The sequence below is a fragment of the Brienomyrus brachyistius genome, chromosome 12, assembly GCF_023856365.1.
Source record: "Brienomyrus brachyistius isolate T26 chromosome 12, BBRACH_0.4, whole genome shotgun sequence".
Lineage (NCBI taxonomy): Eukaryota > Metazoa > Chordata > Actinopteri > Osteoglossiformes > Mormyridae > Brienomyrus > Brienomyrus brachyistius.
In genome coordinates this window covers 22,470,499-22,491,186 of record NC_064544.1, presented here as the reverse complement: position 1 = coordinate 22,491,186, position 20,688 = coordinate 22,470,499, and the positions used below count along the sequence as shown (strand labels likewise).

Below are 20,688 nucleotides of genomic sequence, written 5' to 3'. Positions count from 1 at the left end.
CAGACATAAATGGGGTATTAAAAGGTAACAAAGGATGCCTGGGGGGCAGGGGCGCTCTAATGCACAGGCTTACAGTATCACAACACTGATCGTTGCCACCCACCCAAAAATACAGCTTTGAAGAAAATAGCAATTAATGTGCCTGTGCTTGGGGAGATGTTACAGTATATCACAAATTGTGTAACACATTAATATGCATCCACCCATCCTGCACAGGGTCACAGGGGGCCTGGAGCCCATGCCAAGCAGCACAGGGCAGAGGTACACCTTGGAGGGGAGGCCATACACACAGTCGCATGCTATGGGCTATTTACAGACACCAGTTAACTTGAGAGTGAGGCTTTGGGCTTCTGGAGGAAACTGAAGTAACTGATAGAAACCCACATGACATGGGGAGAACATGCAGACTGTATACAGACACAAAGGAGGGGGGCTCAAACCCACAAGATATGGGGAGCACATGCAAACTGTATACAGACACAGAGGAGGGGGGCTCAAACCCACAAGACATGGGGAGCACATGCAGACTGTATACAGACACAGACGAGGGGGGCTCAAACCCACAAAATATGGGGAGCACATGCAGACTGTATAGAGACACAGAGGAGGGGGACTCAAACCTACAAGACATGAGGAGCACATGCAGACTCACACTCACACCTCTGGGACCCAGGTTCAAGTCTGCCCCTGGGTTACATGTGTGCGGAGTTTGCATGTTCTCCCCATGTCGTCGTAGGGTCCAAAAATCCAAAAACATGCTGAGGCTAATTGCAGTTGCTAAATTGCCCGTAGGTGTGCATGTGTGAGTGAATGGTGTGTGAGTGTGCCCTGCGATGGGCTGGCCCCCCATGCTGGGTTATTCCCTGCCTCGTGCCCGTAGCTTCCAGGATAGGCTCCAGACCCCCTGTGAGCCAGTAGGATTAGCGGTTTGGAAAATGGATGGATGGATGAAACTATGTAACTCAAAACACATTTTTGTGTTTAAATACAAAGCAAAAAAGAAATTTGTAACTCCAATATTCCAGAAATCCATTTATAAACATACTCACTTCGGAATATAAGAAAAAGGACAAACATAAATATCATTCCACTAAAAAATCCTCCAAATGTTGCTTTCTCAGCTGGAAATGGGGAATATTTTGCTGAAAACTCAATGAAAGAACCTGAAATGATGTAAAAATAGTGAGTCACTATGCAATTAATGTCAGACACAGGAAAACATACAGAGCTGTGGAGCAGCTACTTCATGCTACTTTTCCTCTGCTTATTATTATTTTAAATAAACCTCAATACTTAGCTATTTAAAACCGTCCCCTTTCAGACAGCTGGGCACTGGAGCAGTTCAGGTTAAGCAGCTGTCTAAAGGTAAACAGGCCGAGTTTCACCCAGGACCTGGGCTGGGAAACTTCAGGTTACATACAGGTCCTTGTCTTACCCACCATGCTAAGACCCATCCCTCTTAACTGGGTCACTGTATGGGGGAATAACCTGGGGATTCAGGTGGGAATCAAGTTCTGATTTAGGGGTATTTTACAACCAGAGTGACAAAATCACAAGAAACTCTGTACAGTAATGTACAGAAAATGAGCAGCATGTGCTAAAACACTGAAGTATGTTTGCCATCTTCAAAGATGCACCACAGTGTGTTTAATGTTTTACCAGAAGATGCTACTTTATCCTGTGTTACTTTAATGATTCATATCTATTAATTACACTTAAACTTACCTGTTAGGGCACCCACCAGAATGATGGGAAATGCAGTTCTCAAGGTGATGCATATAATTAATTGCCCTGTATCTGCAAAATGAAAAGAAGAGTTAATTTTAAAATGAAATAAAAATGGAATAATTTAATAGATGTTGCATTCAGCCCATCACACATCACAACAGCTACGTCTAATTATAGGAAAAATATGTAGCAATGTCAGACCATTAATGACCATTCATTCAATGAGAACAAATTACATTCAAATTCATCATCCCTGATCATGAGCTGTTAGTTTATAATTTTACACACATAAGCCGCAGAAGACTAAGAGAATAAGATCCTTATTCAAAGTAAAAGCCTCTGTGACCCACATTACAGTGTAAGAGCTGGACAGTACACTGATAAAACTGTAATACCAAATACCATGTCATATATACCAAACCCAGCAGCGCACTCGTCAGGGTTCATTATTTCACTAAATCACTCCAACACAGACCTATTCTGCCCTTCCTTTCTTGTTTGAATTCTGTTTCTTTGATTTTCACTTGAATCTTTTTTGCTTCAGTTGCTGCTAAAGACAAGTCTAGTCTGTTAATTTGTACCTGATGTAAAATGAAGCTTGAAATATGTTTACATTTTTGAGAATGTAATTATTATTTTCCTCATTTATTATATATCACTGACCCACAACTCATACACAATTAATCAGAATATTAATTTTATGACCCGATCCACAGAATAAACACGGTGCCTGTAGATATGCAATCCACGCATCACTAGTCACCAAACCGGCATGCTCCAGGCATACGGCCATTCCTGAAAGGTCTTCTTTCTGAAATTATGTATTTTAACTGTTCTTCACAAGAATGGTGAACTGCAGGTTAGAAACAGCACTAAAGATGATTTTTGCTTCAACACACAGAGAAATGAGGCAGAACTGGTCCATTCGCCTTGAGTTCTCCTCCTTTGGGATCCAAACCTCCACTGGTCAGGAATACTCTTCTCTTCTCCAGACGACTCAGAGAAGCTTCAGGAAGAATTTCAGCCAATTCTTATACCCTTTGTATGGGTGCCACTCGGGCCTGGTCTGTCTCCTCCTGTGAACAGGCCATCTTGCTGCTATGCTTTTGCTCTAACAGTTCTTTCATGAACTTGAAGGGCTTGGTGATGAATGCAGTGCTTTCAGGCTCTTACACAGCGTCATCCACAATGCCACTCTGCCCAGCAGAGGACCCTGATCTTCTTGTGTAGGATGTACATCAGCTGAGCCAAACCTCTGCGCTCCTCTTCTTTTGCCTGTTTGCTTTGGGACCTGAGGGTCTCCATCTCCTGCCTGATAATATGGATCTTCACTGCTCTTTGGTTCTTCACATACAGTATGGTCCTTTGGAAGTTCTAGGCTGCTCCTCTCCAAATCGCTCTCACGCAATGCTGAGAATGATTGATGTCTAATACTGGTTAATTCTAAAATCCAGTTTTTTTTTCAGCATTTCTTTGCAAACACTTGTTTTTCTAAACAGTGACAACCGCATGTAATATTAAATGTCGGAAAAAGGACAGAAAATATGTAAACATACCTTTAAATAAGTTCCGATATGGAGCCATATTAATCAACACCAGGATATACAGCAGATTGACGGCAGTACCAGTAACAGCCTCTCCTTTGGATCCTGGGCAACAGTGAACATTATGTTATATTTATTTAGCCGAGTCAGAAAATACCTGAAGTAATTGATTGTTAAAGTCTTTACTCAAAGGCCCAGGGGTGAAATCACTCTGTCTGTCATACCCCACATCCCTTCTATCTGGTCCTCTCTGTTGTGTGGTTCTAACAAGCCACACCTGTTACTTGTTTAATCTTGCCCCTCGTCTGCTCTGTTGTCTTGATCTCCTCAGTCCAGTCATTGATGTTGCTGCCTACATGTGCTTCCCAGTATGACCTGTGCTCTCGCCTGATCCTCTCAACCCTGTTTTGATCACTCATGGTCTGGTTTCTTTTTGCCTTGCCTGTAATTTCATTTAATAAAACCCACTTTGGTTTTCCCCACGCCTGCCTTCGCCTCCATCTTTGCCCGTGACGTGATACTGTCGAATTTGGGATTTGAATAAGTGACCCTTCAATCACAGACAAACTGCCCTAACCTGCCGAGCTGTACACCGTGCTGGGGAGTTGCAGAACTCTCTACTCTGATGAACTCTGTGTGGCCCGAGAAATAACACTCAGAAACACAAACACTCTTTTTGGGTCTAATTTATTCCATAGATCTAATTGAATAGATGTTTTTGTTGGAAGATAAGAAGATTTACGTAAACAGTTTCACTTTACAATCTTCCCTTACAGGTGATTCTCAAACGGGGAAAATAAAACTCCACACTCGGGTGGGACTGGCACAGTGTAAAAGCAAAATTAAATACACAAAACCACTTGAGGCTAATCTCATATAAACGAGTATGCAGTAATAAAAGGGAAAATGGCAGTGGCACACAGCTAAACTTTAAGGCGTGGTCAGTAAACCGCTCTGAAACACCGCTCTCTGGTACTTTGGGAAACTCTCGCACCACTCGGAAAACTGTCCGCAGCCCAGCTCATACAGCTCAAAATGGCGCTTCCAGACAGTGGCTTTTCGCGCTCTCCTTTAGGCGATGATGTCATCATCTTACTTAAAGGCGCAAACACCTATTCCTCATCGTTCCCAGATGCAGTTTAACTGCTTATGGTCACAATCCGTAGATCACCCGGTTACATCTGCATTGGATTTTATGTTACCTGTCACTTCATTACTGACTGCTAACTTCTAAAATTCTATTAGTCACCAGTAGCCCCTGCTATTTTAAATAGTAACTATATTTTTCACCATAGTGTGTTTACTGCTCTCCCTGTTCTTGGAGAAAAGCAGGTCCCTATTTTGAGCAAACACAAAATAATTATCAATAAATTAATCTTTTAGGAAATACAAATCAAACTATAAATAACTATCAGTTAATTTATGATGGATACTTATTCATCTTAAAATTGAATCACCACAGTATTAATTACAAATATTAGGTATCAGCCTCAAATTACAGAGTGACTCATTTACATAATTAATCCCCAGCAGGTTGCTGTTTATGCTGCTGCTGTTTATTTCTTACTGCCTGCACAACAAAAACAATCAAATCTGTCTCTTTGTAAAAAGCTTCTTTAAACCATATTCAATGGGCTCACCTTCGGTTACACCCCACAGGATGAAGGCTGCAGAAACCATGATTGGTGGGACTGTGACATGTGAGCAGTGACTCAGCAGAGCCTGTTTGCTTTTATCTGTAGAGAGAAAGTACTGTAGAATCAGATTTAACCACATGCTGCTTAAAATTAGATGATGGTTCAGGCAAAGTTTAATGATCTACAGCCATCCTCAGATGGTCATTCTGCTGCATGCTCACCTACAGACACCCAGGACGGACTGTCAGTCTCTATAGATGCAGCTCCTGCATTATTTTTAGTATAATTTCAGTGAGGACATCAGCTTTGGTTCATTGTTTCGGTTTAGTATGTTATTTACATTACAGGTATGGTCGAATATGTTAATTACATCACAGTTAAGCCCTGCAATGGACAGGCACCCTGTGTAACAGGGGCGGTCCTAGGCTGTTTGGTGCCCAGGGCGAACACTCCCTCCACCCCTACACACACACGTACATTAACATATTTTATTGTAAAAACAGAACCATACTGAATTTAACCAGATAACACGATTTCACTCTGCACAACACACACTGATATGAAATAATTGTCATCTAAATCAGCACCTTTCTTGCCTTCCTTGATGCAAAGTCATCAATAATGTCATCATATGAAATCTGGTCAGCAATTGCATGATTGATTCTGATGTTGGCAAGGCCAGTGAGGCGTTACTGAGACATAGTAGACCTCAGATATGTCTTCACAAGTTTCAGCTTCTTTAGGGCATCACTCAATGGCTCATCAGAAGTGTCGCTTTGTAGATCTCAGTCTTTTCTGTTGCAAAACAGCCTCTACATTCATGTCCTCACACATATCCTTGGCTGACATTTGTGCAGATGCAAAGCCTGTTGCCCTGTAGTTGCGGAGACCTCTCCCTGTCTTTTTGTGGAGATTGACTGCTATATCCACATTCATGTTGGGATACTGCATGAGCTTGCTCACATGGTGGGTTTGGTTCAGGATGTCATACCACACCGCTGTACAAATGCTGAATCTGTATGATCCCACCTCCTCAGACAAAGACTGGGCCTCAGTCGTTATGACTGAGTCTTTGGTTTGGTCTCTCACCTCAATGAAAGCCTCTCTCACTGCAGATGCTTGGTACCTCAGGGGCTCAACCCTGTTGATCTTACTTTCCCACCTTGTTTCAGACCACATCTTCAGTGTAATGTTAGCATGTGTTTTCAGGATGGCCCATCTCTGAGTGCAGGCTGAAAACAAATTGTAAAGTTTTTGCAAAATCCCAAAGTAACTCGTGGCATCAATAGATCCCTGTGCAGCATCAGCCACAACCAAATTCAGTGTATGAGCTCCACGGGGAACAAAGAGAGATTCAGTTCCAGGAGCCTGGCTTGAACGGCCCTGTTTGTTCCCCTCATGTTGGCCCCATTGTCATATGACTGACCTCTGCAGTCCTCAAAGGGATTTTTCAGCTCTTCCAACCGGTTTAAAATCATCTATGCGAAATGTTTCCCTGTGGATTCGTCAGCTTCCAAAAAACCCATAAAATACTAGCTAACATGGGGCTTCTCTTGTAATGATACAATGCGAATCACAACTGACAGCTGTTCAGTGTGGCTAATATCTGGAGTAAAATCTAGAATTATGGAGAAAAGCTTTGCCAGCTTGATATCATCAACCATTGTTGAAGTGATCTTGCTACTCAACAAATCAATGAGTTCGTTTTGTATACGGTGACCGAGCTGGTGTGCCTGCAAGTGCCTTTCTGGACACGGTCAATGTGCTCGTGCATTATGGGATCAAACCTTGCCATGAGTTCAAGTTCTTTTAGAAAACTGCCATTTGATACAGAAAACAATGTTTGCGTGTGTCCCCTTAGTTGTAAATTTCTGATTGCGAGAGACTGAATGATAGCAATGAGACGAGTAAGCGCCGCTCTCCATCTTATTTTCTCAGCCTGCAGAACTGCCATCTCTTGTTTGTTAATTGTTTCCCCTTTTTAATGCTCACTACCAGGTCTTTCCATGCTTTCATGGAGTTATGGTGTTCAGGACTATTGTCACGTGAGGTGAGAAGAGAACTGGCATGCTTCCAATCTGTCAGTCCAGAACTTGTTAAATTGATGTGTCTTTTAGAAAACAGCTTGCAGCAGAAGCAAAAAAGGCTGTTGTTATTCTCAGAATATACTAGCCAGCTTCTAGGCATCTTTTCACCGCTAACTAGTGTTTTTTTAAAATACTGCTGGTGGCAACTTCTTCCATCACCCTCATTTCTAGGGAAAACAAAGTCAGGTGCTACCTTACTTGGTCCTTTGCAAACCAGCTGTATTCGAATGCTGTCAGTGACATCTGAAGGCCAGTCAACAGGGTCTGTAGTCAGGGGCTTATCCTCAGGGGGTTTAGTTCCAGACATTTTTTGAGCATACATTTGCATTAGTATACACAAGTAATTTGGAATACACAGCATAGTGGCGGAACAGTCTTTGCAAAATATTAGGCGACACACACACTCAGGCTACGCACAATCACACCTGAAGTGGCCGCAATTGGGTCTTCATCCTTGGGATCAGACATTTGTGGAGACACATATGTGGCTGAGGAGGTGGATGGCTCCTCATCTTGGGCGGTGGCAGTGGCAGAGGGTGCTCCAAAATGTTTCAGTGCCCCTGAATAGAAACCCAATATAAAACTCTGATACATGCATGCATCATTTTCATAATTAAAACAAACATATAATTTTGCCCAATTTATCAAATATTCAAAATTATATGTATAACAAACATTTTATTGAATATGCTATCACAACATCAGTGTTTGAAGTAGTACATTATTCTGTAATAACATTAAGATAATTTTCCTAAATAATGTAGCCTAATATTGTAAGGAATTTTTTTTGCTAAGTCAGCTAGACTACAACAGAATACTATTGTCCGGTTTTAGCGTAACACAGTATGCAAACGGCTAACAAACCATAATAATTCATCATACATGGAGAATAGGAGACAAATCAACAATACACCTCTTCCAATTAATGGCTAATTAATATTATGCTGAACACGTGTCATGACCGGCTCGTCCGATCCTCATGTGTGCCACGCCCCCCTGATTATTCACGTGTGCTTCTCTGATTGTACCCAGCTGTACCCTGTTGTTTTGCCATGTCTTGTCTATTTCAGTCCACGTCTTGCCCCGGTTTTTCGTCCGTCATTGATGTTAGATGTCTGTATCATTGATCTGTCCTGCCCGTAGTCTTCTTCCCCGAATAAATCCCCAGTTCTCCCCATATTCCGCCTGCCTGCCTCTTCCTTGTCTGATCCTTCTAGCCCGCCTGCCCGTACGCTTACCTGTACCCTGACAACACGGTCCCAAAGATTCAATAAGCCACATCAGTGTCTACTGCCTGTCTACTGTTTACTATCATAGCCAAGTGGCTAACAAACATAAACAGAAGTTTTCCTTATCCATCCATCCATCCATCCATTTTCCAAACCGCTTATCCTATTGGGTCGCGGGGGCCCGGAGCCTATCCCGGAAGCAATGGGCACGAGGCAGGGAACAACCCAGGATGGGGGGCCAGCCCATCGCAGGGCACACTCACACACCATTCACTCACACATGCACTCCTATGGGCAATTTAGCAACTCCAATTAGCCTCAGCATGTTTTTGGACTGTGGGGGGAAACCGGAGTACCCGGAGGAAACCCCACGACGACATGGGGAGAACATGCAAACTCCACACACATGTGACCCAGGCGGAGACTCGAACCCGCCCCCGTTTTCCTTATCCCTACTACTTTATTTTATCTTGTTTCAGGATACATGTCATGCATAATACCGGGCATTATCCAATGATGCTCGTTTCTCATCCTCTTCTTTTCTAAACTGAGCACCTGATGGCTTTGACCTTTTCTTGTCCATCTTCCATCTGTGTTAATTTTACACTCCAGTATCAACACCCATCCCCCAACCTTAGTGCGCGGATTCTGTTTGAATAGGGTTTTTTTTCGATTTCGCACAACCCAGGAAAAATTAATTGTGACATAATGGGCTTGGACTGACAATATCATGAATGAAATGTGCTTTATTTGAAAGGGGGCCCTGAGGGCCCTCGTGCTCACTTCCCGCATATATGGGTGTGATAGAATTTAGAAAACGGTGCAAATTATAAGTCTATATCATAATGTCTGGCTTTTGTGTTTGTTTTTATTTTGGTTTATTTTGCAAGCTGGTTATTAGATGCCGCTCCAGCCAGCCAGGGAATCCCCCGCTGCTCCGCCCCTCCCCTCTGCTCCCGGAGGAGGGCGCCCTCGCTCCCCGCGAATGGAGGGGGCCCTCGCTCCCCGCGAATGGAGGGGGCCCTCGCTCCCGCGAATGGAGGGGGCCCTCGCTCCCCGCGAATGGAGGGGGCCCTCGCTCCCGCGAATGGAGGAGGCGCTCGCTCCCCGCGAATGGAGGGGGCCCTCGCTCCCCGCGAATGGAGGGGGCCCTCGCTCCCCGCGAATGGAGGGGGCGCTCGCTCCCCGCGAATGGAGGAGGCCCTCGCTCCCCGCGAATGGAGGGGGCCCTCGCTCCCGCGAATGGAGGAGGCCCTCGCTCCCCGCGAATGGAGGGTGCCCTCGCTCCCCGCGAATGGAGGGTGCCCTCGCTCCCCGCGAATGGAGGGGGCCCTCACTCCCGCGAATAGAGGGTGCCCTCGCTCCCCGCGAATGGAGGGTGCCCTCGCTCCCCGCGAATGGAGGGGGCCCTCGCTCCCCGCGAATGGAGGGGGCCCTCGCTCCCCGCGAATGGAGGAGGCCCTCGCTCCCCGCGAATGGAGGGGGCCCTCGCTCCCCGCGAATGGAGGGGGCCCTCGCTCCCCGCGAATGGAGGGGGCCCTCGCTCCCCGCGAATGGAGGGGGCCCTCACTCCCGCGAATGGAGGAGGCCCTCGCTCCCCGCGAATGGAGGGGGCCCTCGCTTCCCGCGAATGGAGGGGGCCCTCGCTCCCCGCGAATGGAGGGGGCCCTCGCTCCCCGCGAATGGAGGAGGCCCTCGCTCCCCGCGAATGGAGGGGGCCCTCGCTCCCGCGAATGGAGGGGGCCCTCGCTCCCCGCGAATGGAGGGGGCCCTCGCTCCCCGCGAATGGAGGGCGCCCTCACTCCCCGCGAATGGAGGGGGCCCTCACTCCCCGCGAATGGAGGGGGCCCTCACTCCCCGCGAATGGAGGGGGCCCTCGCTCCCGCGAATGGAGGGGGCCCTCGCTCCCCGCGAATGGAGGGCGCCCTCACTCCCCGCGAATGGAGGGCGCCCTCACTCCCCGCGAATGGAGGGCGCCCTCGCTCCCCGCGAATGGAGGAGGCCCTCGCTCCCCGCGAATGGAGGGGGCCCTCGCTCCCCGCGAATGGAGGGGGCCCTCACTCCCGCGAATGGAGGGGGCCCTCACTCCCGCGAATGGAGGGGGCCCTCGCTCCCGCGAATGGAGGAGGCCCTCGCTCCCTGCGAATGGAGGGCGCCCTCACTCCCCGCAAATGGAGGAGGCCCTCACTCCCCGCAAATGGAGGGGGCCCTCACTCCCGCGAATGGAGGGGGCCCTCACTCCCGCGAATGGAGGGGGCCCTCACTCCCGCGAATGGAGGGGGCCCTCGCTCCCCGCGAATGGAGGAGGCCCTCGCTCCCCGCGAATGGAGGGGGCCCTCATTCCCGCGAATGGAGGGGGCCCTCATTCCCGCAAATGGAGGGCGCCCTCGCTCCCCGCGAATGGAGGGGGCCCTCATTCCCGCAAATGGAGGGTGCGTTTACTCCCCGCGAATGGGCAATAGAAAACCGGTCAGTGCCCATGCAGTCCCAAAAATGCGCTGGTTTGATGTTGGGGCAGCATGGGTGCACACAAAAAAAAAATAATAATTTTGTTGCCAATGCCCGTGATGCCGCCCCAACCCACGATGCTGCCCTGGGCAACGGCCCATGTCACCCATGTCAAAAACCACCACTAGTTGATACAGTCTTGCCTAATGCCCCACGTCTGCTGAGATGCCCTCTACAGGATAAGTGGGTTCATACATGGATCCACATACATTATGTCATCATAATTACTACAAATGACAGAGCAGATGCTACACTTACCTTCCCTTATTAAATGCCTGACAGATAAAGCACCAGTAAGTATGACTACAGGTGTGACAGCGATGCACAGCCCCAGGATCAGCCAATGCAGGGATGAATAACCTAAAATATTCAGAATAACATTCCATTATTCATTTTCTAAATATGCTGCTTGTATTGCTGCAGCATAATCAACACATCCACACCATTTAGATTAGTAAGTGGAACAGAAAGTTATGATTAAATCTTTGTCCATGGGTGTGTGATTCCTAACTGTTTTTCAGCCTGAAAACATACAGATTTAATATATGAGATTTTTCATATTCCCAATTATCTTTTGGATATATTTACGCAACATGTAACAAGAGGCTGTTTAACCAGTCACACAATGTAATGTGCAGTTAAGAAAAATACTGTTTTATTACTGCATTTTTCCCAGTCACACTCTCATGATCTCTGTAGCTCCTAAGAGAATATTAATAATAAAACCATAATTACTCATTACAGTGCATCACTCTAATAAAATACCTGTTATGACAGAGCTTAAAACTGCACTAAAGGTGAAATATTCATTCATTTATTTAATGCATTTTCTGTCTTTAAAACTGAGCTAAATTTGACAATTTCTATTGTTAAACTGAGCAGATCAAACCCTATGGCATTTGCATAAAGGTCAGACTGCAGCAAAACCACTGACCCTCAGTGGAATGAAAATGTGATTTAATTGCCCAAAACTATGCTGAGATGCATATAAAAACCAGTCCTTCTAGTGACTCACCCAGTGCTGCTATCCTGGCAGTTGTACTGGCAGAATCAGTATCTGAGTGGACTTCACACCTGAACTCTCCTTTGTCTTCAGTCCTGACTTTCCTCAGTTTCATTGAGAAGTTTCCTTTGGGAATTTCCTCTGTGAAGAATTCAGCTCTTCCAGAGTATCTCCGATTCTGTGACTCTGGTCTGTTCTCTCCATCAGTGAACAGAAGCACCAATATCTCACTGTCATCGTCGGTCTTTATCCATTTCACCTGAAGCTCTGTCACATTAACATGGGTGTCCAGAGAGCAGCTGAGAGTCACATCCTCTCCAGCATGTGCATAGACAGGCTCATCTGCACCCGTCACCACCAGCCGCTCTGGAACAAGAAGAGGAAGATCATACAATCTGGCAATCTGTCATCTGTGTGTTTTCCCTTTCTACACTGAGATGAAACTCAGGTATGTGTGATTGTTTCCATTTCAACATACATAACTTTTTAAGACGTGACTTTTGACATACATGACTCAGAAGAATTAAGTGATATGCCAAGTCCCAAAAACCTGAAAAGTGTAGTTTGGTTGTTTGGATTTACTCAGCAGTAGCATTTATTAGGAAAATCAAAATATCATATACCACAGAATCATGTACTGTATGAACAGTGTGACAGTATGAAAAATGATATACCGTCCAATCCTAGTTACTGTAGATGTAGTCTAAACTGAAAGAAGTATTTGATTGTATGATGTCATTGGTTAAGTTTTAAGTTATTTTGTGCAGCTAAACCTGTACCAGCTGCACAAATGTCTATTGCCATTATTTTGTTTTTGATTTAAACACCTTTTTGTTGTTGCTGCAGGCATTTCTGTCATGAAAATAACAAAAATGTGTTTATTATATATTATTTCCTCCTTGTAATTTTTCAGGCTAACGCTGCATGTCATGCCCCGATCGTCCTCTCCTTCTGTGTGACACACCCCCTTGTTAACCCCGTGTGGATTGCCCATGTTTACCAGCTGTTTCTGATTGTTGTCATTAGTCCAATGTATTTAGTCTGCCTTTCCATTTGTTTCCGGAGTCCGGTCATTGTATTGTCAGTCTGCGTTGCCTTTCATTAAAACCCTGTGTTTTCTTGATTCCTGGTGTCCTTCTCTTTCGTCTGCGCTTGGTGCACTGTACAACACGACAGAATGACCGGACTCTGAAAACAAACGCCTCGTCTCATGGAGGTAGAATACCTCAAGCTGACGAGAAGGTGATTTACTGGCTCCAGCAGCCTGAGGTGAGGGAAGATCCAGCTGCCAGAGCTCTGGCTTTCCGTTCAAGGGAGATTCTGGAGGAGATCTGCCAGTCGGAAGACTCGCACGGAGCAGATGAGGTATAGCTGAATCTGGCGCGACTAAGAGGTGGGACCGCAGAAGCAATGATACAGCAGGTGTATCTGGACTGTGGGTTGCCTGTCCAGGCAGCCCGAACTCCTCGTCGCCCCTGCTGCATCTGCTCTATGAAAGAAGTGGAAGCGTTGAACCCCTACTGGGATCTCCCACTTCTCCAGAGACGCCTGACGTCTTCGCAGACGCCCAATTTCTTCACGGACGCCGCCCTCCTCGAGCTGGCGCCCAACGCCTGCGCAGCTTCGTCGCTTTCCCAACAAGTATGCCTGCCTGTTGCTTCGCCTACGCTCGGAAACCACCTGCCTGTTGCTTCACCTGCACCCGGAACCCATCTGCCAGTTTCTTTGTCTGTGCTTCGCCCCTCTGCCTGCAGCTTTGCCTCTGCCTGCAGTTTTGCCTTTGCCTGCAGCGGCACCAGCGGCCGAGGATCATCTGCCCGCTGCAGCACCTGCACCAGAGACCCGAAAATTCTTTGCTCTCCGAGGTATATAAGAACATAAGAACATAAGAACTATACAAACGAGAGGAGGCCATTCGGCCCATCAAGCTCGCTTGGGGAGAACTAAACTAATAGCTCAGAGTCGTTAAAATCTTATCTAGCTCTGATTTAAAGGAACCCAAGGATTCAGCTTGAACTACATTATCAGGAAGGCTATTCCATACTCTGACTACACGCTGCGTAAAGAAGTGCTTCCTTAAATCCAGCTTGAAATGTTCTCCCGCTAATTTCCACCTATGGCCACGAGTTCGTGTATTTAAACTAATGCTGAAGTAACTATTTGGTTGAACAGCATCCAAACCTGTTAGAATCTTATATACCTGGATCATGTCCCCCCTCAATCTCCTTTGCTTGAGACTGAACAGATTTAGCTCAAGTAACCGTTCCTCGTATGACATTCCTCTAAGACCAGGAATCATTTTTGTGGCCCTACGCTGCACCTTTTCTAAGGCCACAATGTCCTTTTTAAGATATGGTGACCAAACCTGCACACAATATTCTAGGTGAGGTCCACCAAGGAATTGTATAATCTTAGCATTACCTCCCTTGACTTAAACTCCACACACCTGGAGATATACCCCAACATCCTATTGGCCTTTTTTATTGCTTCCCCACACTGGCGAGAATGGGACATGGAAGCATCAACATACACACCAAGGTCTTTCTCATGATCAGCTACCTTTATTTCAGTGACACCCATGAAATACCTGTACTTTATATTTCTGCTCCCTAGATGGAGTACCTTACATTTATCGACGTTAAATTTCATCTGCCAGGTATCGGCCCAGTCACTAATTAAATCAAGATCCCGCTGTAGCTGCTGAGCCACTAATTCAGTATCTGCTACACCACCCACCTTGGTGTCATCTGCAAATTTCACCAGTTTACTGTATATATTGGTATCCATATCATTTATGTAAATTAGGAACAATAGTGGTCCTAAAATCGAACCCTGCGGTACCCCACTATGAACGCAAGCCCACTGTGACATTGTGCCTCTTATAACTACTCGCTGTTTCCTATCTGTTAACCAGTTATCAATCCAGGTCGCTACGGTACCTAAAATACCAGTCGCTTTGAGTTTAAGTAGGAGCCTCTTGTGGGGGACAACATCAAAAGCCTTTTGGAAATCTAAGTAGATGACATCATAGGCCTTCTTATCATCAACTTCCTGAGTAGCTTCCTCAAAAAACTCCAACAGATTTGTTAAACAGGATCTACCTCTTCTAAATCCATGCTGGCTATCCCGCAAAATGTTATTGGAGTCCAGGTAATCTATCATTTTCTCTTTGATTATAGCCTCCATAACTTTACCAGTTATACAAGTTAGACTGATTGGCCTATAGTTAGACAAATTACTTCTATCCCCTTTTTTGAAAATAGGCGTTATGAAGGCGTGCTTCCAATCAGAAGGTACCACACCTTCAGATAAGGATTTTTGAAACAGTAAAGTTAAGGGTCGGCAAATAATATCCCTCATCTCTTTTAACACTATAGGTAAGATGCCATCAGGGCCCTGTGATTTATTTACAGGTGATGGGGGCATGTGGCAGGTGATGGGGGATTCGACGTTGCGAGACTCTCCAGAGACTGCCCTGCTCTGTCAACGGCTGCAAGGGGAGTTTACAGCAACTTCCCCACCTGGTGAAATAAGGAAGATGGCGGAGAGCCTGAGGAAGCTGCTCCGTTTTAGGACAAGGCAGGCTTCCCCCAAGGTGCAACCCCCAGCCACAGCCGCCTCCCCTGAGGTGCATGCTCCACTGCTCCCCATGGTTTCTGCACCAGCAGTTCCTCCTCCCCTGCCCCCAGAGGTTCCTGTGCCGGCGGTGGATGCTCCACCCTCCGTAGTTCCTGTGCCGGTGGCCACTACTTCGCCCCCTGTGGTTCAAGTTCCTGCTTCGCCCACCCGTGGTTCCTGTGTTTCCTGCTTCGCCCCCCGTGGTTCCTGCCCTGTTCCCCATGACACCAGGTCCTGCTCTGTTCCCCATGGCTCCAGACCTAGTGGCTTTGGCTGTGCCCCCGAAGGTCCCTGCGCTGTCCATTCTGGCTGCGCCACCATTGCCCAAGGTTCCTGTGCCGCCACCGGCCAAGGTTCCTGCAGCGCCACTGCCTCCTGTAGCACCATCGCCCAAGGTTCCTGCAGTGCTGCCACCTCCTGTAGTGCCCTCGCCTAAGGTTCCTGCAGCACCACCACCTCCTGTAGCGCCCTTGCCCAAGGTTCCTGCAGCGCCACCTGTAGCACCCTTGCCCAAGGTTCCTGCAGTGCCGCAACTTCCTGTACATTTACATTTACAGCATTTGGCAGACACCCTTAGCCAGAGCGACTTACATAAGTGCTTTATGACTCTGCAATGAATTTTTCCGATACTAGCTCAATAAGGACCCAGGCATCTACCTGAATACTCTGTTGGGAAAATGCAAAAATTATTATTATTATTTTTTTTTTTTTAAGGAAAAGAGCTCAGAGTAAGACACCAGAAGTACTACTTCAGGTATTTCTGAAAAAGGAATGTTTTCAGTTGTCGCTTGAAGACATTCAAGGATTCAACTGTTCGGACATCAAGGGGGAGTTCATTCCACCAACTAGGTGCCAGGACAGAGAAGAGCTGAGATGTGTGTCTTCCTTGTGCCTTGAGGGGTGGTGGGACCAGTCCTGGAGGATCGGAGAGATCGTGGTGCAGTGCGGGATGTAATGAGGTCTTTTAGGCAGGATGGTGCCAGACCATTTTTGGCTTTGTATGCGAGCATCAGTGTTTTGTATGCGAGCATCAGCCCCAGTGTCCCTGGTCCCCGACCCGCAGGTTTCAATCCCTCTGGAAGCCCCAAATGGCCTGTCTACCGCTTCACCCTCCTTGTTGGAGCTGGAGGAGTAGCTGGAGTGGGACTCCTTGGGGATTGCACTGACTGTCCCAGTGGACCCCTCCCATGGTTCACCTCATCTCTCAGTCTCCCGGAAAGGGAGCGGACACCGGCGCCAGGGTGGACACCCTGGCTCGCCTTCTCTTCCCTAGGGACCAGCTTGACGGGTCTCCCCAGCTTCACCTGTGGCGCCTTGTCAGCCAGCTACGGCCCGGCCTTTGGCACTTCCTCGACAGCCTGTGGCTTCCCCATCGGTCGCCTGTGTTTGGGCTGGCTGTGGCTGCACCTCCGCCTGCCATGGCTATGGTTCCCTCCTCCCCTCCGTCACTGTCCCCTTCATCTCCCTCCTCGCCATCTCCTCTAGCCCCTTTGCCTTCCTCCTCGTCACTTTTTGCTTCCCCTTTGGCTGCAGTTCTGGCCTCGCAGTCGCCTGCTGCTCTGGCAGTCCCCGCGCTATACCCACCGAGGGTCCCAAAGATCCCTGTTGCCCCTTGCCCTTGGTTTCCTTGCCCCTTTCCTTCACTCCCCGTCCTGCTCCACCATCGTTCCCTTCTGGTCCCTTTGTGCCCTCTGTGTTTCCCCTTCGTCCTTCAGTACCTTCTGGTTCCTTTGTGCCCCCTGTGTTTCCTTCCCGTCCCTCTGTATCTTCATTCCCTGATGGTCCCTCTGTGTTTCCTCCTTGTCCCTCTGTGCCTTGGTACCCTTCTGGTCCCTGTGTGCCTCCTGTGGGTCTGCCCTCCGTTGTCCGCTTTAGTGTTCCCCGGTCCTGTGTTTCCGTCTTTGGTGTCTTTGTCTGCGTTCCCCGTGGTTTGTAGCTTATTGTTTGAGTTGTCCTCCTTGTGCCAGTTCTGTGTGTCTGTGTTGTTCCCCGTGGTGCATTAATGTTTTTTGCTTTTGTTTCATCAGGTTTCACCGTGTCCTTGGTCTCATCTCCTAGTTAAATGCGCTATATAAATAAAATTGAATTGAATTCCCTGATTGTCCACTCCTTCCGTGTGCCATGCCCCCTCGTTAACCCCGAGTGGATTCCCCGTGTTTACCAGCTGTTTCTCATTGTTGTCATTAGTACAATATATTTAGTCTGTGTTTCCGTTTAATCCGGTCATTGCATTGTCAGTCTCCACTGCCTTTCATTAAAACCCCGTGTTTTCCTGATTCCTGGTGTCCTGCTGTTTCGTCTGCACTCGGTGTGCTGTACAACACGACACTGCAGCTTTCATCTTCCACGGTCTGTTGCACACAACTGGCATCATCTTCTGCATGATTATGGGCTGGGTCTGCACTAGGGATGTGAATCTCCATCACTGAGGTAATGCCACACATATCTCATTGCATTGGCAATGATCTGATATATTAATGATACATATGAAACAATTACTATTGCAATACAATATGATTCACCCCAATTGTGATACAGTGCAACTTCACATGATAGGATGCAGTGCATCACTGGCCACACCTCCAACTCATGCAAGACCTGGCCTAGAGACTTATGGAGAATTGGCCACTGACAGGAGCGGAGAACAGGAGATGAGAGAGTGTGATGTCCTGTCAGGGAAGCATGACCCAAAAAGCAGACTGTGGTGTGTGCAAACCTTCACAGGGCACGTTATTAAACAGGGGTCTGGGAGCAGCGACAGGTAATAATGACTGAACCGGAGAACTTGAGACAGTTGTGGAGCACTTAGAGACAGAACTGACGAAGAGGCAGAAAAGAGCTAGCTGTGAATGGGTAACATGAGGGTAGGAAAGGGAGGCAAGAGAAATCTTTGGTTACATTTTCTAATTAATAAAGAAGTAGGGCCTCTACTAATAATTATATATTAATGTAAACCTGGCTGTGCACTGCATCCTGCTCGATAACTCCAGTGGACAGGGCAGGCCAGGCCCGGGACCCTCCCATTGTGGCACACTGCATTGTGTTTTGGTATGTTGGTCATGTGATGTGATGTGGCATGGTGAGGGAGGTGCAGGCCCAGGTGCAGCATAGCAGCAGTAACCGTCTGACTTCAGTTGATCTGACCCAATGGGGAGTGCAGTATGATGGGAGAGGTAGGTTATGGTGACTACAGCCTGGAGATGAATATGACTTAATTAACAACAAAATAAAACTAAAGAGTAGCTTATAGGTCTAAATCTTAAAAAATTTTTACTTAAAAAAGCAAAAAAAAAAACTTTGCACTGTGATACAGAATCTACTTTGCTTTAAACATATGGACGAACTGCAAATATTTCCATTCAGAAACGGACACAAAGGAGAGTTTGCTTCTTCGTGCAACAGCTTACAAACGCTAGCAGGTATGCGATAAAAGACGTGCCCTCCCGTGGTCCGGAAGCATAATGATCTACAAAAGCATTAATAACACAAGTTGCTCCCAAATCAGAAATTAATAAAAGGCCTACCCTGTGTTATCGTACTGTAAAAATTATTTTTGTTTTTCATTCGTCTCTTCCAAAAGCACCTTTGCATTTAAATAATTAAGTTGTGCCCCCTCCACCCCCAAACTCTCTCCTACGGCCTTTATATCCATCATATTCAAATTTTATCAAATGATAAATCTGTTTTATTATTAAAATTCAAATACCTTTGTAAAAGGACTCCTACTCCACCTTCATCAACATAATGATCAACTCAAATAATAACAGAACGTCTTATGTCTTAAGTCATAAAACAGAAAGGTTCACTTGCCTACTTCCCGTATTTCCACCCGTGTTTCATGGTTCTCCTGCTCTGTATAAACCACACACTTGTACTCTCCTGCATCTGCAGTCCTCACACCCTCAAGCAGCAGAGAGAAGTTGCCTTTGGGGATTTCCTGAGAGAAGAGGTGCGCTCTGCCCCTGTATGCCTCCCCCTGTGATTCAGGTCTGCTTTGACCGTCCTGGAATAGATACACGATGGTGTCTGAATCAGTCCTTCTCCAGTCCACCTCCAGCTCCTCCAAAGGCAGGGGTCTGTCCACAAAGCAGGGCAGCAGAACAGCTCCTCCCAGCCGGGCTGTTAGAGGACCAGCAGAGCCGTGTAGCAGGAAACCTGCCACAGGGATAAGATATAAACTCTTGGTAAGGATACTTAAGGGTGCTCTATGACAGGTACATACATAAGCCCTTTATGACAGCTGACATATCTTAACAAAAGCATAAAGGTTCGTTCCAACTTTTGTAGTTGTCGTATATGCTGACATTGGCAACTCCTGTGTGAAGTTGACATATCAGCTGTGTCAACTGTCATAGGTTTATTCTGACATAAATTTGTGTTATGACACTTTTTTCATTCAAGTGACATAAAAGGTTATGAGTCACTCTACATTTCGGTGTTTCAGAGTGACATAAAATGACATAATATGTCCTGTAAAGCCAGCTGTAAAACAGAAGGTGAGTACTTTTTAAAGGTGTGTTACACATGGATACCATGAATAGTAGCATAATATCAATGTCTCAGGAACTACTAAGGAACAATTAGGAGCAAGGAACAAGTAATGAATAACACAAGTGAAAATGCTGATGTCATGTTTGTTCATCATCAGTGAAGCATAACATCTTTCATCTCAAGTAGCAACAGTATTTATTCATGATTTGTACTTCAGTAGTAACAGAGCTAAGTATTTGCGTTACAAATAGTGTTACTGATATAAACATATCTTTATGACAACAACGCATTAAATAAGTGCAATACATCCATTACAACACACACATTACATTAACTAGTGCACTCCAAACAAGAACTCAATTGCATTTCTTAAACATTACGATATAAGTTAGCAGACACATGAAACTTCTTCAAAATGTACGTACCATCAGAGTTAATTACAAACTTGAACAAGACCAGAATAATGCTGAGACTTTTGATCTGTGTCTCCATCTAAGTGCTGATTAACGTTTTTCTAACTCAAAGAACCATTTCCAGAAGACGAACAGCATTCGACGCATGCTTTGATTAATGCAGCTACATCTCTGCACCTAATGTCACCTTTCTAGCCATACTTTCAGTTTACATGCTTATAGCTGAAACACACCCAACACACCTGACCTCCTACAATGGGTGGATTACATGTTTGATTTTGTTCCCTGATGGAATGCAAGTAGTGAAATACCAGTTAAGCAACTGATTGTTATCTTGAATAAATACTTTGAATGGCCTTCAGAGATTTAGTCTATGAAAAAGAGAATGAGCAACGGATGTCTTTGTTCAAGTTTAACACAAATATCCGTG

General features: G+C 46.3%; 1 protein-coding gene across 1 annotated transcript in view; it reads right to left on the bottom strand.

The window, feature by feature from the left end:
- LOC125705064 (uncharacterized) overlaps nt 1–20,444 on the bottom strand; it is a 52,646-nt gene extending 32,202 nt beyond the window's left edge. The window contains exons 1-8 of the mRNA XM_048971394.1: nt 20,271–20,444; nt 19,165–19,509; nt 11,749–12,102; nt 10,992–11,093; nt 4,913–5,008; nt 3,285–3,377; nt 1,726–1,797; nt 1,050–1,163 (exon numbers count right to left, since the gene is read on the bottom strand). Coding sequence (XP_048827351.1) covers nt 1,050–1,163; nt 1,726–1,797; nt 3,285–3,377; nt 4,913–5,008; nt 10,992–11,093; nt 11,749–12,102; nt 19,165–19,509; nt 20,271–20,337 — 1,243 coding nt within the window. The 5' untranslated portion in view covers nt 20,338–20,444. The remainder of the gene's footprint in view (nt 1–1,049; nt 1,164–1,725; nt 1,798–3,284; nt 3,378–4,912; nt 5,009–10,991; nt 11,094–11,748; nt 12,103–19,164; nt 19,510–20,270) is intronic.
- Between the last annotated feature and the right edge of the window lie 244 nt (nt 20,445–20,688).